Raw genomic sequence first — 15,725 nt, forward strand, 5'->3', positions numbered from 1 at the left:
GTCACAAATCCGCCGAAAGAGAAATGGGATGAGGTTGGCTCGGTCGGCCACGACAAACGGCAGCACATTGTTCCGCACACCTGCAAATGGGAGGGCGGTATTGTGACGGTCTGCGTCGAAGGTGCTCATACTTTGGAAGAAGATGTTTCACCGTACAACCCCCAGCCTATCACCATGATGGACGCTACCACGGTACAAGGCACAACGAGCATAGTGGCCACAGTCACCGGCACTGCTCGAATTGGTTTGGCACCGCCTGCTGCTGCTGGCGCTGCATGGCTCTTCACTCTCTCTGAAGATCTCATGAGCGAAATCTACGACATCTCGGCCGAAATTTGTGCGGCTGCAAAGCAACGGAAAATGTTCCGGAGAGAATTTGGTGGAATTGGAGGACCCACGATGCCCTTGGCCTGTAATTTCAACGCGTTTGATGCTCAGAGGAAGGTTACATTCAGAGAGCGGTTGACTGATCTGTTTGAGAATGAGGAAGTCGGTATCGCCGATATGGAACACTTCGAAGAACAACTTGCCTCTGCTGCACGAGCTGATCCATCGGCCATGCTGGAAGATGTGCCCGATGCACTGGACTTGGCCGAACTCGAAGCAGAAGAAGCTGTGGTTGCGATGCCAGTTCTCTCGCAGCAAGCTGCCCTGACCTATCTTGTCCGCCTCAAAATCGCTAATGCCATTCTTGTAGCCAGCGCTAGTACCGCGATCTACGTGGCTATCGAGGTGACCAATGAGGAAGTTGTAAAGGCACTGCATTCAGTCAAGTACGAGACTTCAAAACCTCTGCCGCAGACTTCCGTTGAGCCCACAGCAACCAGCTCTGAGTCCAGCTCGTCGACGACAGATCAATGCGCCATGTGCACCGCTTCCGATGCCTGCAACCTGGATCCGAATGAAGATCAGGGCCAAGATGGACAGTCCCCTCTCATGCCGCCAATCATCACCGGAGCACCAAGCCCCAGCAATGAGCTAGTCTGCCATCACGGTCAATGAGACGGCGGAAAAGAGCATTGGTGCAACTGCCCCGATGGCAATCGATATTCGACTACTCCTTACCCATATCCATATACCTACACATCTCCAAAGACTTCCACAGCGACCGTCACAGAGCTTTGTCCGTACACAGCAGTTCCCGACTCATCATTGTCCTGGATCCAACCGAGTCCCAGCATCACACCACCACCGGCAGTTGTCCCTCCCAAGACAGAAGGCTACGTACCTCCAACCACGGCCGTCCCAACAGGTCGAGCATTTTGCCACGCAGCAGGAGGCGACGACACGACCGCAGAATGGACGATCTGGAAACAACCCCTGCTCCAATCCGCCGCCAACGAATTCTGCACATACCTCTACGACAACCCGGAAACCGCCAACCCCGAAAACCCCTTCTGGCTCTACAAACAATTCGTCGCGAACAAAAGTTCCAACCCCTTCTACAACGACGTAGGCCTCTACATCCACTACGAAAAACAAGCCTGTCCGGCCTCCAACCCGTCCGGCGAAGTCCACCTCGGCGGAAAAGACGGCATCGACTGCTACGCACATTTCCAATGGCTCTGGACACACGGCTGTCCCGCGGTCCTCAAAAACAACATCGGAGATCTAGGCACCGACAGATATCATCCGCAGATGGGCTACTTCTCCAATTGCATGTGGTTTGGAATCACGACGAACGAGGCCCCGAATTATGATCCTAGGCCTACGTGTGCGGTGCAAGTGACTTCTGAAGAGGGCGGGGAGGTGGTTGCGACTGTTACGCCGACGCCTTGGGGCACGGATTGCCATGTGCCTGAGGAAGGGGCTTTGCCTACCACGACGGTGCTTACGACTGGGGATGTTGGTCCTCCTTAAATCCTTCCAAGCGCGACGTCTGGCGTGCTCTCGCTTCTCTCGGGTTTTGTCCCCGGGTAGCTAGGAGCCAAGTTCGAGCGAAGCGTCTATATAGACTCGCTGTCGTTGCCTGAGGCGACTACTTTTGTATCTAGTCGCAGGCTCGCAGCTGTTCTCTTGACTACTTCCTCGTTTGTATACGCTTTGATAATCTAATTGCGTATTCTAGGATAATCGGAGGAGAGAATGCAAACCATTTTGTTTTTCTTAGGCAACTATCTTAGTTCGAAAACATTATGATCGAGCCGGAAGCCTCGATCACCCATCTCTAACGTCTGGTACTCGGACGATGCGGTGGGAGGATGATACAAGGATCGGCTGTACAATGGGTACGTACCCCGGCTTCGCTGCACGGCAGGCATAGATCTTCTCGAGGAACTCGTTTAACAGCTACATACACACACCTCTTTCTTCACACTCTCACGACCAAGTCAAAATCGGCTTAATCGTCTCACCCGTATGCATTTCATGCAAAGCCTTCTGAAAATCCTCGGCCGGCATCAACTTCATAAGTTTATCGACGGGAAACTTTCCCTCGCGATGCCATTGAATCATCTTGGGCACGTATTCCGGTGGATAAGCACCGCCTTCAATCGCACCAATCCATTGCTTTCCTGCGACCATGAATTCGAACCCGCTCACGCTGTTGAGAGTGTAATCGAAAGGTGGGCTGCCGACTTGAATGTACTTGCCATGGTTGCGTGTGAATTTCATACCAGCGTCCATCAGGACTGGGGCACCGGTCGTGTCGATGGTGATGGTAGGGCCGACTCCGTCAGCGATTTCTTTGACCGTGTCTCCTAGAGTTTTGCCTTCGGCGAGTTTACTGCCATCGATGACGTGCGTGCAACCGAGCTCTTTGGCGAGTTTCAGTCGGGATTCGACTTTGTCGATACCGATGATTGTTCTGCAGCCTTGGATCTTGGCGCCCATGACGGCGGAAAGTCCGACTCCACCAAGACCCATGATGCAGATGGCGTCTTTGGGGCCAGCGCCGGAGACGTTGATGACTGTACCGCTGCCGGTCTGAATCCCGCAGCCCAGAGGAGAGTATAGTTGGAGTTCCTGCTTGGTTTTGACTATGTCTTTGACGTTCACGACAGAGCATTCTTTTACGATGGACATGCCGGCGAAAGAGGATTGTCCGAAGAAACAGCCGTGCACTTCTGGTTCACCGGATCTGGAGGCGAGGTGGAAGGCCGGGAAGGGGCCGAAATTGCGCTCGTTGAATTCATTGCAGTTGGAGTAGTGGCCTGCTTTGCAGATTTCGCATTTTTGGCAGAAGGCGAAGGAGAGGAGGACTGGGTCGCCTTCTTGGGCTACTGTGACGCCTTTGCCGGCTTTGCGGACGTAGCCAGAGCCTCATGATATCGTCAATGAGCAGGACTTTCGAAGGGGGAGTGAATTGTACTTACCCTCGTGTCCCAAGACTCTTGGATAGAAAGCAATTGGGGCCGCTCCACCGGGAATACCTCCAATCAGAGCATCTGTATGGCAGACACCCGTAGCGACCATCTCAACCAGAAGCTCGCCTTCCTCGAGCTCCCTCAGACTGACCTCTTCCATCTTCCAGCCTCCATTCTGGAGAGTGTCGTGAGACACAATTGCTTTGGTCGTCATTGTGTCTTGCTTGCCAGGAGCTGGATAAGCTCTACCGTGTTCTTCCTGCTCTTGCCAAATGTTTCGTAAAGAAGATGGGATGTTCGTGGAAGCTCTGCCGGTGCTCATATGCTCGAAAAGAAGACGGGCAATGACGGTAAAAGCGCAGGAAAGAGTCGAGCAGATGAGGGAAAGCAAATCACACCACGAGCTGCTCAAAGCTTGGATGTTTTTGTTAGCCTAGGCCTACCTCTCCAGCTCGGATGGCGTGCAGAATGGGGACGATGGGCCTCCAGCGGCTTCCAATCAGGGCGTATGTATGCTTCCGACAGACGAGCCGACTGACGTCTCCTCCTACCTTCGACCCGAAGCAGATGACGGAAAGAAAATGCTGATACTTAGCAGACAGGATGATGACGGTTGACGCGGGGCAATGGCGGGGACAGGCTCAATAGATCTACCTGGCCACGGATCACACCCAATGTGGCTTTGGCTACGAGGTGGTTGATACGGGTGCTGAGTCGGTTGTTGAATGTATTCTCGTGGTGAGGGAAATGCCAAAATGCATGCGCTTGCATTGCCTTCTCTTGAATGGCATTGCGGTGGCGATATGGCATGTGGAGACGGACGCGCCAAGAAGAGGTCGGTGATACATCGAGCGAGAGTCGTGGGTCCGGCAAAGAGCTGGGTGCATTCGTGAAGAGCCACGAAGCGGAGACATCGGAGAAGAAAGATGCGGTTGATAGAATATCAGCAATGTGATGCCTGATGGCGTTGAAAAAAAGACGACGACGAACAGCGAGCGAGCGAGGGTGAGGTGAAGACATCCCAGCCACAGCCACCATCAAGGTCAGGTCGTCCATGCGCCCCCCTCGGCCACGATCTTTGCTGGTATCAGCTTGGAGCTCGGAAGTAAGATACCGATTCCAATTGTGATTTATCAGGCGCTTCAAGTAGCGTTCGGAAGTCTGTCGATTGGAGTATTCAGAGGACGGATTGAAAGGGACGAGAGAAAGAGATTGGAGCAGAGCATCGTGGACACTGAAGCCGCACGTAACGGCCGCACGACAGTAATGAGCAATGAAACAGCATAACATGAGCTTGCCAAAAGGCCTGAGTGTGGTGCCGCGTTTGCATGAGTGACTACAGACATCGGCCCTGATTTCCAATGTCATGGCGTGACACCTCTGGTGCTGACTTGACTTCCAAATTCTCTTGTTGACTGCTGTGCTGCTGCTTACTTAGTCATCCCCGATCACGTTTCATTAAGCAACGGCACAGCGCTCGTCACTCTCCCGATGGTCTCCTCCAACAGCTTAGCTTCAGCTAGAACAGCATCGCTTTTCTCTGAAGCCAATGCTCCTCCGTCTTCCATCGCCTTCAAGAAACGTGCCTGGGCATCACGAAGCGGCTGGATGAAGCTGCCAGCCATGTCGTTGTTGTTCCAAAGCTCGGGGATTTCGAGCTTCTGGTGCAAGTGCTTCGCGCACAGTAGCAAGTAGAGAAAGTTCAAGCTCGCCAAGTAGAATGAGATGTTCATCTGGAATGTCGTCCACGCGTCCTGAATCGGAGCAACGACAAGATCGGCAAGCAATTCTGGGAATAGGAAAGGTGCCAGGCTCTCGAGTGCGTGTGATTTGGCAAAGAGAGAATTGCCAGATCCATTCGGTGCCTGCTCGTGGTGGCGCTCATGATTCGGTGGGTTTGCCTCGATAGTCTCACCCTTGATCCAGCCGACAGCGGAGACTTTGAGATTCTCGAATGGACAATGCTCTAAGGTGTCGCGCACAAAAGCCAAGCGAACTTCCTCATCAGGCTGTGATCTGAGCACGGTACTTGTGAGATAATGCGCATGGCCTCTGAGATTAGCATTCGGGCAGTTGGACGATAGCAGGGCGACTGTCTGAAGATATTCATTGAACTGCTCGTCAGTAGCAGGATCGCCGATGTTGTCTTGCTCCAATGACAACAAGCCGAGTGCCAGAATGGCATCGATGAGAGCTTCTGGTTCCGTTCCAAGCTGACCGTTTCCCATGCCATGAGATGCCAGGCAGTGCTTCATCAGCTCCTGATGATCTGGGAAGAGCTGAAACGGCGGGACGGCGTCAAGTGGTCTGTGGTAAAGTACAGAAGACACGTGCCTCGCAGTGTACAACAGCAGCGACCCAAGCCTCGAGAGCGGAATATCGTCAGCGGAAGCCGGAGGCTCATCCTCGCCTTGGCCTTGAGAAGAGACCTTCTCCACAGTAATCGCAGCTTCTTGCAGTTCTTCATTTGATAACCTCAAGTCCTGGGCCAAAGTGACCAACTGACCGATAGCATCTATTCTTCTGTGCAAGGTCTTTTCATCTCCAAATCGACTCGCAAATGTCTTGGTTTCGGGCACAGTACGCTCAGGATGCAGCTGCTCCATGATGCGACTGCACCACGCCATGCCGGGAACATTATCATGTGACGGAAGATTGAGCATATATTCCTCAATGACGTGTGTGATGAAAGCTTGAAGGAGCTTTCTCTGCATCGCAGACTCTTCGGCGGTCGACTCGACGACTGCCGGGCCTTCAGGATCTGCAGCATTCTGAGCCTTCGCCATCGCGTTCGAGCTCTGCATGCCACTGCTCTTCCTGGCTGGCAGCGTTGGCCGCGCGATGCCAGAGACAGCTTTGACTGTCTTGACAATTGCCTGAATCATTTCCTCGCGATACTCATGGGAATTCGAGAAACTTGCCAGGATTGCTTGGAGAGTCGTGCTGAGAAATCTGCTCGGGAACTTGGTCTTGATGCGAGTTTGCAGTATTGCGAGCATCGACAGAAGCGCCACGAACTGCTGGACTGGAAGTGGCAATGGCCCTGGAACTTCGACAGCTTGCTTTGGAGCCGAACCATCGTCCGGCGGTGCAGTCTTCAACGGATAAGTATTAGAGTCGGCTCTCTCACGAGCATCGCTGGCTTCTGCAGTCGAGTCTTCATCTTCGTTCTCTTCATCTTCGACTTGATCATACTCAATCAGTCGCAAGCTTTCTGTCGCCTTTAGAATCACTTCTCGTGGGTTACCCAGTCGCGCGATATCTCGCAGGCACTGCTCGGAATCTGGGAGATGTGGCACCAGTAGATGGACCAGATCCCAGCCAATATTCGTCGTCAAGGTTTCATCTTGCAGCACCTTGTGCAGTGTCGGCAAGTTTTCAGGTTTGAGGTTATATTCGATAATCGTCAAGTATGTCCAGTAGTCTGTCGCCGGTGGTAGCGCGCTTAGCAACGGGCTCTCTTCTTCTGCCATGTTGGTGGTGAAGCTGTCGGAGGCAAAGTTCAAGTCAAGACTCAATAGCTCCGTTTGGGCCTGTGCCCGCACTGGTCACTTTGGCGCTTGGCGCGTCCAGCAGCACTATGCTCAATATCCTCAAATAAGTGGACGAGCTGCCCTGGAAGCCGTTCTTTGCCTGCAAGTGCAGTGCCTTGTGATCGCAAGACAGCTTGGAAGTTGGAAGCAGGCAGAGGACAAACGTGTTCATCCTTGCATGCGCCCCGCCAAGACAGCTCCACTTCAACGAGACAAACAACGAGCATTGCTTCAAGCATACACCCAGCACGCTTTTCCTAGGTATACATATTTACACACTCCGATCAAGCGCTTTCTGCTGCAGCAACCCAATGCACCTGACGCGATTCTATTTTCTTTTAGGACCACACGTCTGGGTGTTGCTTACTTAGTGCCTTTGCTAGTGTCCACAGTGCCTTTTGCCTTTGCCGTCTCTGGCGAGCCATCGACCTTAGTCGACTTCTCGCTGCTTGAATCGATTGGTATAGAGTGCTTGGTATCGGTATTGGACATGCCTTCTTGCTTCTTCGCCATGCTTCCCTGGCCTCCGTCCTTTGGTCCAGCACTTCCCTTCTGCAATACGCATGTTAGCCTCGATCTTCGATCCATGATTCCGTCTGATACGTACATCCGAGCCAGTCTCGCCTAGCTTTTGTCCAGTCTTGGTGGTCTTTGATCCTGTGCGCTTTTGTTTAGCATCCGCTCGGTCATGCGCAGACTCCTTAGAGAGCACAGAAATGCTCGTCACTCACCTGAGCCTACAGCCTCGGGAGGCTGATCGTCGGCACCGTCAGCATCATTGCCTTCGTTCGACTTATTGCTATCCTTCTTCTCTGCGCTCTTCTCCGCTTTGTCGTCGGATTTCTTCTCCTTGTCATCGGACTTCTCTTCCTTCTTTTGGTCAGCCTTGTTATCAGACTTCTCGCTCTTCGCCTCAGGCTTGTCCTCCTTCTTCTCGTCAGCCTCCTCTGCTGACTCCTGCTCGTTGCCAGAGGCTTGCTCCTCTTCTCCGGATGGCTTTTCTGAAGATTCATCCTTCTCCTCGCCATGTTCCGCATGGTCGCCGTGATCTCCATGGCCATGACCATGACCTTTCTTCTTCTCCGGCCAAAGGTACCAGCATGATGGAGGAGTGATGGCTAAAGCTGCCAGCAGCCTTTGGCATGATGTCAATGGAGATGTTCTGAATGTTTGTCGACCGGACCAGGCCATTATCACGGTGCATCCGTCGGCGTGCAAGTAAACTCACCATGGCAGGTCTGAACTGGGCTCACTATGGCCTCCATGGCCGCCGCTGCTGGCGAAGCGCTTTGCGACCAGCTGTGTCCGCGCTGGGGCGGCCCGTACAGTTGCGCGTGCACCAGAGTGTCGCAAAGACGACTGAAGGCTCCGCAGAGCATTCGGACGTACGATTGGCATGTTGGCGAGCGTCAATGGCACAAATTATTGCATGCAGATGCGATGGAATAAAGCCTTTGAGAGCTGGACGAAGCTTCCTTGCGATCCAGCCCTCTTCGGCAACGGAAGGAAGCAACGGCAGCAACCGGGCGCGACTATTCGAGAATCCACTCCGGCTATATAGGAATCCGCGCGTCCGATCGCGGAGGAGGCCTAAGGCAAATTTATTAGTCGTGTTCTCCACCACTAGACCTTACTGTTACCGCTGTTTTAATCGCTGTTTTAACCTTACCGTCGCCGCTATTTTAACCTTACCGTCGCCGCTATTTTAACCCTACCGTCGCTATATTATTAAGCCCTTCCGCGTAGTTATAAGCCGAGTATAATGCCGCCGCCTCCGCCGCCTCTACTACCGCCGCCGCCGCCCCTATTTAATAGTATAATCCTAAGGTCTTCTAGTTATAAAGAATACGTAGTAAGAGGCTATAGCAAGAGCGAGAGCCGTACCTAGGCAACCTCGGAGGCCTTGAATTATAGGTTAAATAGGTATATAGACTAAAGGACTATCTAGCCTACTAATACTAGGAGGGTGTCGACTGTTAGTATTTAAAGCAATTCCTCTTAGACTTCTAGGAAGATATAGCGGAGAGCGAGCGGTCGTACTAGTAGCGCTATATTAGTTATTAGTATAAGGCTAGACACGATAGTCTTAATCCCTCTAACTAGTTAGCTAGTAAGCTAGATAGTACCTTCGAGACCCTTAACCTAACTATCCCCTTTATCGACGATTTGCTAGAATAGTACGAAGTAGGGTACAAAGCGATCCGCTTTATACTATATACTATACCTAGTAAAAGGTAGAGGCTACTAAGCAGTAAGGGTAGTAAATAGAATAGTAAAGAAGAAGAAGAAGTTAAAGTTAGTAGTAGTAGTAGTAGCGATAGTAATAACGGCGAAGGCAGGGTTAGTTAGTAAGAACAACGCCCTCCTTCGGTAGAAATCGAGTCTCCTTAATAACTAGCCTATAACTTTAGCAACAACGACGAATATAGTAACTAGTCCGAGTTAGAGGCAGAGGCTTATAAACCTAGATCGTACGCAACTATCGAGAACCCCGAAAACTAGGTATTTAATAGTATTATAGCAGCCGAGGACTATATAGACACATTCGCACTAGAGAAGGGGTTTAAGCTTAGAAGGACTAGCTATAAGCGCAATAAGGACTATACTTACTAGACCTTCTTACTACGCTGCGCTAAGTATTTAACACCGGTATTACGCGAGATAGTAAGGAAGAAGCGTAACGAGAGAAGGCTTCTTTATCCTACTACTAAGACTCGTAAAGGCCGCTTAAAGAAGTGTAATTGCCCTTAGTCTATAGCCCTTACTACAGACGACTAGAAGGACCCCGACAATAGTACCTAGTCTCTTACATTTAATAGCTCTAACTATAACTATCTAGTAGTCTATCTAATAGCGCTAGCTAATTACCGCCGCCGAGCTCGTACGATAGAGATTGTTAAGGCTATATTATAGTTGAGGTCTATAGGCGTTACTAATCGACAGATTAAGGCCGCTATTAAGCTCCGTTTTAGTAGTAGTAGTAGAGACTAGCAATCGCCTATCGTACCCGCTACTTTACGAGACATCTCAAATGCCTAGCAAAAGGCTAAGAAGTTGCGACTCGCTAGCAAATTAGTAGTCGATAAGACGATTAAGGACCTCCTATAATAGAACTACTTCGTACGGAAGGCTGTCGGTACTAGACTAAGCGGTAAGCAACGGTTAGAATAGCTGTATTTCTCGCACCCTAAGATAATTAATATATATAAGAATTGCCCGGATATTATAGTTATAGATTGCACCTACAAGACTAACGATTATAGCATGCCGCTACTTATAATCGCCTTACTTAACTAATTCAACTAGATCTTCCCTTTAGCGCTAATATTTATACCTAGACAGGCTACTAAACAGTATTCTATCGCTATTAGCTGTACGTAGGAGTTGCTATCGGAATACAGCGTAGAAGAGCCTCGCCTTATTATCTACGACCGTAATAGGGCATTAATAAAGGCCCTAGTAAGCGACTAGCTTTACCTACGTACTTAGCTCTACCGCTAGCATATTAGACGCATAGTAGAAGCTAATGCGAAGGCCTTTCTTAGTACTAGACTACCTAATCTATCGATAAAGCGTAGGCTATTAAGTCTAGCGGTATAGGACTTTATAGACCTATTTAACGCCGCTATCGGCTCTTAGTCTATTAACTCGTTTACTAGCAACTGTAGGCGTCTTAAAGAGGGCAAGATTGCCGCTAGCAATAGTGAACTAGCTCGTAACTACTCGGACAACGAGGCATAGCATAGACTAGCTTAATACGTCGCGGATATCTAGTAGATCTATCGAGAATAGTATATTAAATACTAGATCGATAGAATACGCTATTTTAGCAATACAACGACGTCGCCTATCGAAGGTTGCTATACTAGTATTAAGGCTTAGTTAACAACCTATAGGAACGATATCTATAGCTTTATTAACCGTATAGTGCCCTATTTCTAGCACTAAGTTAACCGCTATAGGGTAATAATTGGACTCGAGATTATACGACTAGTAACGGTATTCGCAAACGACCTATTATATATATAAGTTGTTAGGTATATTAGTACCTTCGCTCTACGTAAAGTAGCCGAGAGAAGGGCACTTATATACGTCGAGATTAAGAAGAAGAAGTCTTCTACTAGCGACTATTTACCGCTAGATTATACCTAGTATTATCGGAGGGTCTATAGCTTAAATTGTATATACTAGATGCTAGTACTTAAGGAGTCTGTAACCGGTATTCTTACTATTCGTATGTTTAAGAAGCACTAGCGAGTACTAAGGAGTAATTACAATAGCAACGAGACAACTACTTACCGTACCTTAGAGCTACTAAAGCGGATTAACAACCGACTAGCTCGTACGACTCGACGTATTGCGACTAGACCTAAGCTTATTAAACAAGCCGCTAAGGCTATAGACTAGCAAGAAGCGATAAGATAGGCCGAGCCGGGGAGGCCTATTCTACCGCTACTAGCACTACGAGAACGTTTACGCAAGGGCTATACATACAAAACGGCCTATAGGAGGTGCAAGTGCGTTAAAGACAACGTAGACTACTACTCTAGCTATTATAAGTATAGGTAGTGCGATAGAAACCCTATATCTACTTATACTTATTTATCTACTTAGGAAGGACCTCCGCCCGCTCTAAGGGCTCTACTAGTACCTACAGCGCTAGTAGGTATACTAGATTACACTGAGATTGTATAGTAGGAGCTATATATTAATGCGAGGGTCGTAGAACCTTATTTGCTAGGTAGGCAGTATACCTAGAACAGTTAGGATTAGCTATAGTGTCGAATTCTACGTCTATTATTTACTCAATTCTACTAAGCAGCTAGTATAGGCATCAGAAGTCACCATGCGATGTTCTACAGTGTGGATTACTAACAATGTGGTCTCACCGAGACCGGAGCGGCCCTAGGTCCGTAGATTCTCGAATAACCGGAGTGGATTCTCGAATAGTCTCGCCCGCAGCAACCGGGCATTGCATGACAACCACGCCACGCTATTTTCGTTGTCGATCTTGCACAATGGTATGAAGATATATTGTTGGCATGTGGCTTTACGCACCATACAGAAGAGGTCAAAGAAGGGATCCGAGTCACGGAATGAATCAAGACTTGGATGCTTCTGAACTGAAGCAGCCATTGAGTTTACAGCACGCGTAAACATGATCAGATAAAGTGGCATTCTTGCCGGATGGGACAAAATCAGCTTCTGACATCCTCCTGACCCAGCAGATGTTTTATAAAAATGCTCATTGAATGTCAGCTCGCCCCGAGAACTACTCACGCTCTTCGCTGCAGCTGCTCCGAGCATTTCGTTCTAACGGTTGCCGGGCAGAATGTCGATGTCGATGCTATCACTCCCCCTCCTCCTCCTCCTCCTCCTCTCAATTCCCCTAATCTTCGACATAATCGTAACAATTCTCTCGAACCCTTCTTCGGGTTTCTACAAAATCTCATATCCAGAAGCACGACAGATCGGTATTCTTCCACACTTACGAAGGTTTTTTTTTTCACGGCTACAGTGAAAATCCGCGGCTTGGTGATAATATGGGAATAGGAAAATTTTGGGATTGATGATTTTTTGCCGGATGGGTGTTGCGATTTTTTGATGCAGTTAAGAGTCTGAGACGAATTGGGAGGGATGCTTAGGTTGGAAACATGTTGGGTGGGTTCCGTTCAGGTTGATTGGGAGGATGGGGTGTTGGAGGGGGTTGATTGATTGATTAGGATTTCACTTGTGGGATCGGGGGCGAGATGAAGGTGCATCAGGAGCATTTTGTTTGGGAACTTGATTTGGAACGATATGAAGGTTGTTCGTTGAAAATACGCGAGGTTCATTCAAAATGCTCTATGGGCTCCATGCCTCGCGAGCTGATTTCGTGAGGTGGTGCCGTTGCCGACTATTCAATCCTGTACAGTGGGACCAATCTTTCGACTCATTCTTGAGTTTGGAATGCGCATCACTCTTCTCTTACAACAGAGCTGCGCCGAACATCATGCTGATGAACATGGCGAGACACCCAACAAATGGAGCAATGTCAGTGCGCGCCAATTGCACAGCATTTGCAGCACTGGAAGCAGTACCACTACTAGTAGACGACGCGCCGCCACCGTAGGTAGTGCTGACAGCACCAGCATTGGCAGATGCAGTCGTCGAAGAACCGCCACCGGCGTTTTGTGATCCGTCACCGCTGAGACCTGGGCCATCACCAGCGCCGTTCTTCATGTACTTCTCAGCACCGGTTGGCATTGCAGGGAGAGCGGAGCCTGTGAAAGGCTTGGTGTCCCACTTGTCGCTCTGCTCCGGGCAGTCTTGGACTTTGCCATCGGTCGAGTATCCACCTCCGTTGCTAGGGTCTGACACCTCCGCCAGCGCGGACTGCAGGTACGAAAATTGCTTGCCGACAGGGGTGACATCGTTCCCGGAAATGGTGACGATTCCGTAGCCGTTACCCTCAGCTGAGTACTCGTAGACCAGGCCACCAGAGAAGACCTTGGTCATCTCCTCTTTGTACAGCTCAGCAGTCTCGGCGAAAGTTCGAGTATTGGTAATGCAACCGTACTCGGACATGAAGAGAGGAAGGCTGTAGTTGTCGTACATGTCGACAAGGCTGCTCCATCCGGATGTGGTGTAGGAAGATGGATCGCACCATTCGTAGTTGTTGATGGCGTAGAAGTCGGAGAGGGATGGTGTTTCGCCGCAGTCCATGTATTGTGCCATGAGATACTGGTTCTCTGAGACGTCTGCGGCAGAGTAGCCAACAGGGATGCTTCTGTACCCTCTCTCGCCGATGTACTGCTTCATGTCGCGAGTGACTGCCTTAACATAAGGCGCAGCAGTGGTGCTGTTGTCGGTGTTGATCACTTCGTTGCCGCTGAAGAACAGTAGCGTGTTCGTGTAGCCCGCAAATGCATCAATGGTGGCAAAGATGGACTGCAGATAAGTTGGATTGTAGGACTCGCCAGGAGTATCGCGGTTCAACGAGTAATTTGGTGTGTTCACATCGAGGGCCAGATAGATGCCGGCTTCGGCCAGAGCATTCATACACTCATCGTGGTTCTTGCTGTTGTCGACGGTGTATACACGGATCGTGTTCAAGCCGAGCTTCTGGAAGTATGGGATGTCGCGAGAGCATGTGGAGTAGTCGGCGAGAGGATCTGTAGCATCAGAAGAGCCGCCAGGTTGATAATCGATTCCTCGAATGTAGAAGCGATCACTGCCGGCGAAGAATGCATTGCCTTTGGTGGTGACGGTCGGCAGCGATGTAGAAGCAGTTCCTGAAGCACTGGCACTGCTGCTGGATGTAGCGCGAGCTTCGATCTTAGCCGGTCCGGCGGCTGCGAAAGATGCGGCGCCCAAAACGAGCGCCAACGAAGATGCGGTCTTCATTGCTCTCAAATACTCTAGTCAGGATTTGAATGGGCGTAGAATCGTGGGAAGCGGGAGAAGAAGCTGGTGTTGATTCGTCAGAAAAGCGAGTGTGAAGGCGTCGAAGGATGGAACGAGAGTGAAGTATTACAAGAAGGAGAAGAAGCATCAAGCATCACCAAGCCGTTCAATTGTTTTAAGCATTGGTTTGGCGACGCGCGTCTTGGCTTGACTAGCACCGGCCAGGGCGTCGCAAACTAGAGCAGATCCACTCCAATCTTTCGAAGGCCGAATCGCAGCCGTTCAATGCCCGTCCGCCTTCTCCAGTATGTTTCCAAGTCAGGAGAAAGCTCGTGGGGCATCCGTATGCATGCGGTGCGGTGTGGTGGTTGTACGCGTTCCTGAAAAGAATGCCGCTCCATCCTAGGAGTCTGACAATGCGTTCCTCCAGTCCTAATATCGCTCCATCAACGCACTGATGAGTGAGTGGTATGGCACTCATGCTACACAGCCACTGCGTTATCAAGCATGTCAAATCGAGCCGACGGAGACTGGCACAAAGGAAAGGTTCGTTCCGCGCCCGTGGAAAGCAGAGCAATACATACTCATCTTCTTTCCATTGGTCAGGCCTTGCCTCTGCTATGTAGCTCCCAGAACAATCCGCGAACGTGGTACTGTCTGCCGATATGGCCTGGAGGCGACTGGTTAGACATATGCTCATTGCTAGGGCAGCGTGAGGTACGAACTTTTTTATTATTAATTCCATTTTTAGCCCGTTCCTCGGCTACTCCGAGTGCGGCTTAAGGCCGCTAGCTGTCCACTACGGACGCTATACTAGGCTCTGACTATCTGCGGACTGATTATGTACTAATTCTACCGCTCCTAAAGTGAATACTATTCTAACGCTAAATATAGACTATGTTTTTATTGTTTTTTACTCTTTTATACTAGCCCGTAACGCCTAGCTAACTAGAACTAATAAGATTATATAAGTAAATAAACGTTAAGTCCCTCGCTCTCTACCCTTTCGCCTATTATCTATATTACTTCCTAGTCTTTCGAAGATATCCGCCTATACCCTCGATTTTCTAGAAGCTAAACTATCTTAGATCCTTAAGGTCTCCCTAGGGCGTATCTTTTACGTAGGCTATCCTATATATCTAAAACAGCGTATCCGTTAGACACTTGCTTATATAGAAAGTCCCGGACTTGCGCTAGATATTATATACTAGTTTGCCGTTATCGTATATATCTCCGAAGTAGATAGCGCGTACTTTGCGTTTCTCCTTTAGGGCCTTAAGGAATACCTATTATATATATAATAGGAAGGTCTCTACCGGCTTTAGTCTAATCGGTCCGTTACTAGCGTTATAGTCGTAGATTATTAAATAGCAGCCCTACTTGCCTAGTAGCTATACTATCGCGTAGGCCTATATATACTATTCGTCTTAATCGTACGCCTCCTACCTACCTAGTAGGTTTGTAGTAGCACTCGTAAAGAGGGCTATCCTTACTATTAGTA

General features: G+C 49.6%; 4 protein-coding genes across 4 annotated transcripts; 1 reads left to right on the forward strand and 3 right to left on the reverse strand.

Annotated features, from left to right (window-relative positions):
- Positions 1 to 2,319: 2,319 nt before the first annotated feature.
- On the reverse strand, positions 2,320 to 3,519 carry MYCFIDRAFT_63254 (uncharacterized protein; the record flags this gene model as incomplete). Its single annotated transcript, XM_007924496.1, has 2 exons — positions 2,320 to 3,260; positions 3,315 to 3,519. 2 exons carry the CDS (start codon positions 3,517 to 3,519, stop codon positions 2,320 to 2,322), a joined length of 1,146 nt encoding a protein of 381 aa, XP_007922687.1.
- Positions 3,520 to 4,643: 1,124 nt separating this feature from the next.
- Positions 4,644 to 8,265, reverse strand: MYCFIDRAFT_214352 (uncharacterized protein). The gene is made up of 5 exons (XM_007925698.1): positions 8,067 to 8,265; positions 7,570 to 7,973; positions 7,446 to 7,495; positions 7,206 to 7,390; positions 4,644 to 6,791 (listed from the first exon to the last, which is right to left on the reverse strand). The coding sequence occupies exons 1-5, from the start codon at positions 8,234 to 8,236 to the stop codon at positions 4,754 to 4,756; spliced, it is 2,847 nt and encodes a 948-aa protein (XP_007923889.1). The 5' UTR covers positions 8,237 to 8,265; the 3' UTR covers positions 4,644 to 4,753.
- A 3,653-nt stretch (positions 8,266 to 11,918) lies between these two features.
- On the forward strand, positions 11,919 to 13,318 carry MYCFIDRAFT_206916 (uncharacterized protein). The gene is made up of 6 exons (XM_007925699.1): positions 11,919 to 12,355; positions 12,392 to 12,426; positions 12,454 to 12,532; positions 12,562 to 12,571; positions 12,604 to 12,713; positions 12,753 to 13,318. The coding sequence occupies exons 1-6, from the start codon at positions 12,171 to 12,173 to the stop codon at positions 12,778 to 12,780; spliced, it is 447 nt and encodes a 148-aa protein (XP_007923890.1). The 5' UTR covers positions 11,919 to 12,170; the 3' UTR covers positions 12,781 to 13,318.
- MYCFIDRAFT_202619 (glycoside hydrolase family 72 protein) lies at positions 11,919 to 14,924 on the reverse strand (the record flags this gene model as incomplete). Its single annotated transcript, XM_007925700.1, has 2 exons — positions 11,919 to 14,126; positions 14,809 to 14,924. 2 exons carry the CDS (start codon positions 14,922 to 14,924, stop codon positions 12,806 to 12,808), a joined length of 1,437 nt encoding a protein of 478 aa, XP_007923891.1. The 3' UTR covers positions 11,919 to 12,805.
- Between the last annotated feature and the right edge of the window lie 801 nt (positions 14,925 to 15,725).

The sequence above is a fragment of the Pseudocercospora fijiensis genome (assembly GCF_000340215.1).
Source record: "Pseudocercospora fijiensis CIRAD86 unplaced genomic scaffold MYCFIscaffold_2, whole genome shotgun sequence".
In the NCBI taxonomy this organism is placed as follows: domain Eukaryota; kingdom Fungi; phylum Ascomycota; class Dothideomycetes; order Mycosphaerellales; family Mycosphaerellaceae; genus Pseudocercospora; species Pseudocercospora fijiensis.

Excerpts from the sequence above, each read along its gene's own strand:
- MYCFIDRAFT_214352 (XM_007925698.1), bottom strand. The coding sequence starts at position 8,236 with ATGCCAATCGTACGTCCGAATGCTCTGCGGAGCCTTCAGTCGTCTTTG. Across the intron at positions 7,496-7,569 it reads TCCCGAGGCTGTAGGCTCAG|GATCAAAGACCACCAAGACT; the intron begins GTGAGTGACGAG and ends AAAAGCGCACAG. Across the intron at positions 6,792-7,205 it reads GACACTAGCAAAGGCACTAA|CTTCACCACCAACATGGCAG; the intron begins GTAAGCAACACC and ends TGCCTCCGACAG.
- MYCFIDRAFT_206916 (XM_007925699.1), top strand. The coding sequence starts at position 12,171 with ATGTCGATGTCGATGCTATCACTCCCCCTCCTCCTCCTCCTCCTCCTC. Across the intron at positions 12,356-12,391 it reads TTTTTTTTTTCACGGCTACA|GAAAATTTTGGGATTGATGA; the intron begins GTGAAAATCCGC and ends ATATGGGAATAG. Across the intron at positions 12,427-12,453 it reads GATGATTTTTTGCCGGATGG|AGTCTGAGACGAATTGGGAG; the intron begins GTGTTGCGATTT and ends GATGCAGTTAAG.